The following is a 5,663-nucleotide window of genomic DNA, read 5'->3' as shown; positions in this document are numbered from 1 at the left end:
TCCCGGGGTCCCAGCCCGAGCTCCACCCCAAAAAATGTCGACACTGCAATTTTATAGCCCCCTTTGGCCCGCGCCAGCTGACACAGGCCAGCCCTGGGCGTTCTCTTGCAGTGTAGATGTACCCCAGATCTCCAGCTGGTGTCGATTGGCCATAGCTCCATTGGAGTCACTGGGGCCAGACCCCCAGCTGGGGTAAGCCGGCCTGGCATGGACGTCAAAGGAGAGACACTGATCTATACCAGCAGGGGACATCGGTGCCTTTAAATGTGGGCAGGACGACATATAGGGCCCATACAGAGCTCCGAGAGCTTTTGAGGGGTAACGCACAGCTGCCCCCTGTCTACTGGGGATGTGGGTAGTTAATTTTCCCAGCTACAGCAGGGTTAGAACACACCATCCCCAAGTCCAGGCAGCCCCATCGTGCCGGCTGAAGGAGAATCTCCATTTGCAGTACAGGGGGACTGGCACACAGAAGCACAGCTCTGGTTCCACCCGGTAGAAGGTAGCGGTCCACAGACACGCCAGCCAACTTGCTGCAAGTGGCTTCCCCACCCAAAAAGCCTGAAACGCTTTACAAAGAGAGGGACCCCCCCCATTTACAGGGGAGCAAACTGAGGCACAGAGTGGGGAAATGACATGGTAAGGGTCACAATCCAGCTCCAGGAAGAGAACCCAGGAGTCCTGACTCCCAGCCCTCCTGCTCTAACCACTAGGCCCCACTCCCCTCCCAGCCCTGGGAGAAGAACCCAGGAGTCCTGGCCCCTCGCCCTCAGCCTCCACGTGTGGCGGTAGCCATGCTTGGGAATGTTGCGGCGTGACCCCCACCCCCCCATAGCCACGCCCACCCCGGTATCCGCCCCGCCCCTTTCCCGGGGGCGGGGCTAAAGGGCCGCGCGGGGCTGCAGAAGCTGGCTCTTTAAAAGCCCCCCACGCGGGCCTGGCCCGGCGCAGCCCTGCCGGGAGCTGGAGCAGCCGGGGCGGAGACGATGCCCTCCGATCTGCTGACCCCCTTTGTGGAGCTGGACGATCCTCTGCGCCAGGTGGGGCGGGGAGACCTGGGGGGCGGGTGTTGCACGGAGGGATTTGCCACTTGCAGGTCACTTTTCGCAGGGGGTTTCTCTGCGCCTCCCTCCTGTTTTCCCGCCGTGCTGCTCCGAGGGGCTTTTGTTATCCTCCCCCCCCGCCAGTGCCTGGCCGGGCTGGGGGAGGGGGTGATTTCCGGCTTGGGGAGGACAGGCCCTGTGAGAGCCCCGGGCTGCAGAAGATCCAGAAGCAAGAAAGTCGTCCCCGCCCCCCCAAATAAAGTCTCTGCTGGTTTGCAGCTTGGCCTGGTTCTCCATGTGCTCCTGGCTGCCCTGTGCTGGGCGGGGGGGGGGGGGGGGGTAGAGGACCTGGCAGGCGACTTGCTCTTAGCAGCCGCTCTTTCCGGGCGGGGGGGGGGAGGATTGGTCCCATCGAGAGGGGTGGGAAATGGTGCAAAGTTTTGTAAAAAGCCAGGAAGGATTTGCACCTAGGTGTCCAGGCAGCAAGGAGATTTATTTGGGGTCGGTGCTGCGTTGGGCAGGGGGTTGGACTAGATACCTCCTGAGGTCTCTTCCAAGCTATGAAAAGCTAGGATTTCAAGCTGGATGGGTGCTGCTCCCCCCTCCTCCCCACACACACACTTCAGTGCAGGGTTTTTTGGTTCAGTGGCTCTCGGCATCCCCCCCATACAGATTGTCCCAGCACCCCTCCTACCTGTGGCTCCTCAGATTGTTGCAGCTGCTGCTCTGAGCTGGGATGATTTTTTTGGGGGGGGTCTCTTTCCTCCCAATCTGCCTGCTGGAGGCTGGGCCCTCAGCGGCTGTGAGCTGGGTCTCACTTCAAATAGGAAACCCGCTGGGCATCTGACCCTGGCTTTCTAAGATTCATATACACTCCACCCCTTGTCTCTCTGGCTTTCCCCTAGCTTCTGAGTTGCAGCAGACCACCCCCCAGGACAAAAGGGCTCCTCTGCTCCAAGCAGTTGAGTTTTGTAGCATGCAGAGGTTCTGCTTTATTTGTTTGGGGTGGAGGGGGGGCTATAAAACACCCGAGTGCTTTATTAAACGCCCAGTGTGAAACCATCGCACCCTGTTCAGAGGCTCTGGAACAGAGCCAGGCACTTCCGTGGCATGGGCCAGGTGTGTGTTTGCTGCAAGATTTCAAATAGGGAAGGTGGGAAAGCAGGAGCCGCTTTCTCCTCCAGGACGTGCCACCACGGCACAAGTGGTTCTGGAGCATGGGAACTGGATGAAGCTGTGGGGCCCCCTTTGTTCAAACCAGCTCCCTGCTGGGGCTCGGGACTGGGCCCAGCTCGAGGGCAAATGGGCCTGACACCCAGTGACTTTAATCGGTGCCATGCCTGGAACGGTGAGCCAGCATCTGGCCTCCCCTCTGGACGAAGCCCCGATAGAAGCCAGGTTGTGTACACCCTGCCCCCCCCCAAGGGCCTGGTGCCTGTCTCTGCTGCCTAGAGTGCTCCCTAAAAGGTAGATCTGCTTGTATTACGTGGAATATGGTAGTGGCTTAAGGCCCCTGAAAAGTCACCGTCTCAGGTCTGTTACACCAGTACATCTCCAGCGATGGGTCCTCTCCTACCAGAATGTGGGAGTTGGTGTAAATCTTAACCAAAATTTAGATCCTGTGTGGATTGGGGAAGCTGAGGCACGGCAGGGTGACTTGCCCAAGGTCATCCTGGCAGCAAAGCTGAGAATAGAACCCAGGAGTCCTCCTCTCCAGTGGCCCCGCATTAATGCTTCATTAGCTAGGAGCACTGGGGGGGGGCGATCCCTAGATGTCCAAGCTTCCCACTCACCCTGGATGGGGGAGCAGTTCCTTGGTACCTCTCTAGTCAATGATCCTTCCCTGCAGGCTGCAGACGGAGTAATTGGCTAATTGCATGAGCCGGGCTGTCCAGACGGAGCCCCTGCAGATGTCTGAGCCGGAGGCGTGTGGCTCAGCTCCCTCTCCCAGGGCTTAATCAGCTGGGGCAAGTGCACCGCGACCTCCTGGTGTGGCTCCCGGGCCATGGCTTATAGAGCTGTCAGATCCGATCCCTAAACTATTTGGCTGCTAAGGGCTCTGTGTGGCTGGCTCCCTGCCACGCCCTAGGGCCTGCTGAGAGCAGCTTTTGTGCAAGAACCCAGATTTCCCCAACTTCCCCCCTCCCCCCCGTTTCAAAACCCCTTGGAAATCCCTGCCAGCGGCTTAGGTGGTCTAGGACACGCAGCTGTGCCGTTCTGCTTCCATCCAGCAGAGAGCAGCGAGCTCACCTCCTCCCCTGCCCTCCGTGGCCCCCCAGCGTCTGTAAAGCATTTTGCTACAGGCATGGAGAGGGAGGGAAGCGGCTTGCCTTGTGCGAGTCAGTGGGGGTGGGGGGGCGCATGGAGGTGTCCTAACACTGCTGCCAGGCCTGTGCTCTAACCACTAGGCCATCTATCCTTCCGCTTCACAGCGCCCCCACTTCCAGCTCACCAAGGAAGCATAAACTAGTGGGTGGCACACTTTGGGGGGGGGTGGTCTTCTGCCTCCCCCGCCCCAATCAACAGGGTTCTGGCTGCTGATGTTTAGACACTGCTTGAGACTTGGCTTTGTTATTTGCAGCCGTGTGGGCGGCGGCCTGGTGTGTGGGGCTCAGCCAGGGGCTGTCTGTTCTCTTTTACTGGGGGGCAGGGTTTCCCCCCTTCAGCTCAGCCTGTTTCTGCTCCTGGCTGTTCCCAGCCTCGCTAGGTTGCCTCCTCTAACTGACCCCCCCCCCCCCCCATTTTGCCCTTACAGGCTTTCCTGAGGCTGAATGTGGCAGAGGAGCCTGGCCCCACGGCGAGATGCCCGGTGGGATACCGGCGCACCGTCTCTGCCTGCTCAGCGGCGCCGTCCGGCGGCACTGAGCCCCTGGAGGAGGCTGTGGGTGTCTCGGATGCGCTCTGGTCCCTCCATGGCCAGTGGGGCTGGGCCCCAGCGCTGCCCTGCCCCAGTCTCCAGCGCATCCCGTTCCAGGCGGAGCGCTCGGCCAGCATGATCGAGGGCTGCCGGGAGGGGGCAGCTGCCTCGGCCCGCTACAAGACGGAGCTCTGCCGCACCTATGAGGAGAGCGGGGCCTGCAAGTACGGGGCCAAGTGCCAGTTCGCCCATGGGGCCGGGGAGCTGCGGGGCCTGAGCCGCCACCCCAAGTACAAGACGGAGCTGTGCCGCACCTTCCACACGGCTGGCTTCTGCCCCTACGGCTCCCGCTGCCACTTCATCCACAACGCGGACGAGCAGCGCCAGCCCCCGCGCCTGGGGGGCCGCTCCCTCTCCCGCAGCACCTCCCTGTCTCCCCCGCCCTCCGCCTCGCTGTCCGTCCCCCTACGGCCGCCCGGGCCCTGCTGCTGCCGCCACCCCGCCGGGGATCCCCCCTGTTTGGCCTTTCCAGACGCCGCCACTCTGGGCCAGGACAGAGCAGGGGGGACCCCGGCTGCCCCCGATGCCTTCGCCTTCCCCGGGCAGCTGTTGCTGCAGAGAAGCCCTTCCTCCGACTCCCTCTCGGATCAGGAGGACTCGGGAGGCAGCAGCGGGTCTGAGTCGCCGGGACTGGGGCCCAGCGGGCACCGGCTCCCCATCTTCAGTCGCCTGTCCGTCTCCGACTAGCAGGTGTGCAGCGAACCTCCAGCACGGGTCCTGCCCCCCACCCTTTGCTGGGGCAAATGCTTAAATCGCTGCCTCTCCACTGAGAGGCTCAGGGGGGGGGGGGGGGGGGAGAATCGGTTCCAGGGTTGAGTGTGTAGGGGCAAAACCCTCCCCTGGGATCATGTGATCAGTAACCAGATCTTCTCCTTCTGGTGTAAATCGGGGCTTATTCCATTCCACTCCTATTGGAGTCAGACCCCCCCCCCCGATTGCAGAAGGGCAGAGGAGAACTAGGCCTCGGAAGGGGGTGCTTCTTCCCCCCATCACCATGTGCCTCATACCATTGCTTATACCAGTGTGTATTGCTGCTGGATGGGATGGGGTCTGAGTCGTGCACTGGTGTAAACAACCATGCAAGGAGGAAAAACCGCTCCCTGGCTTTCAGTGGTGTACACAGTCTGGGCTATTCTTGCTGGGGAGGCAAAGGCATCACGAGACCTCCTGATCTCTGCAGCCCGGATCCGTGGGTGGATTCCGAATCAGATCTCCTGACCCAGAGGCTGCTTCTGGAAACTTGGATGCGTGACCTTGTGTCCTCCAAAACAAACAAACAAAAAAAAGTGTTTAGTTTTTTTAACACACATAGGCAAGTTCCTGTGGTAGGGAACTTTTTTGTGTGTGTCTGGGTCCAATTCTGCTGCTCTGCACCTTGTGTAGGTATTTCCACCAGAGCCGGACACTGCTGTGAGCTGCAGAGCCGGTGAGAATCGGTAGCCCCTTTGGTAAGCTTTCGGGGAGCCCCTGGTGCCCGGGGTTTGGGCCTGTGCGGGAGGGTGGATGTGAAGTGAAATGGACGAGGTGCTGAAACTGACCAGCCTCATGTGGAGGGGCCTAGAGCAGGGGCTTCTCATTCCCTCAGGGCAAGCTGCTGCTGGTAGGACGGCTGTAGCTTTATAAAGATGATCCGTGACCTCTACCCGAGAGCCCTTCCGAGTGTCCTGAACAAGCCATGTGGCCTTGCTAGCCTCCCGTTGCAG

The 5,663-nt window shown here is 60.7% G+C and overlaps 1 protein-coding gene across 1 annotated transcript; it reads left to right on the top strand.

Annotated features, from left to right (window-relative positions):
• Positions 1-856: 856 nt before the first annotated feature.
• Positions 857-5,237, top strand: LOC119847476 (mRNA decay activator protein ZFP36L2-like). The gene is made up of 2 exons (XM_038382297.2): positions 857-1,040; positions 3,799-5,237. The coding sequence occupies exons 1-2, from the start codon at positions 987-989 to the stop codon at positions 4,645-4,647; spliced, it is 903 nt and encodes a 300-aa protein (XP_038238225.1). The 5' UTR covers positions 857-986; the 3' UTR covers positions 4,648-5,237.
• Positions 5,238-5,663: the final 426 nt, after the last annotated feature.

This window comes from Dermochelys coriacea, chromosome 23 (genome assembly GCF_009764565.3).
Source record: "Dermochelys coriacea isolate rDerCor1 chromosome 23, rDerCor1.pri.v4, whole genome shotgun sequence".
NCBI classification, from domain to species: Eukaryota; Metazoa; Chordata; order Testudines; family Dermochelyidae; genus Dermochelys; species Dermochelys coriacea.
The sequence above is the reverse complement of the archived record's forward strand: the minus strand, read 5'-3'. Positions and strand labels throughout refer to the sequence as shown.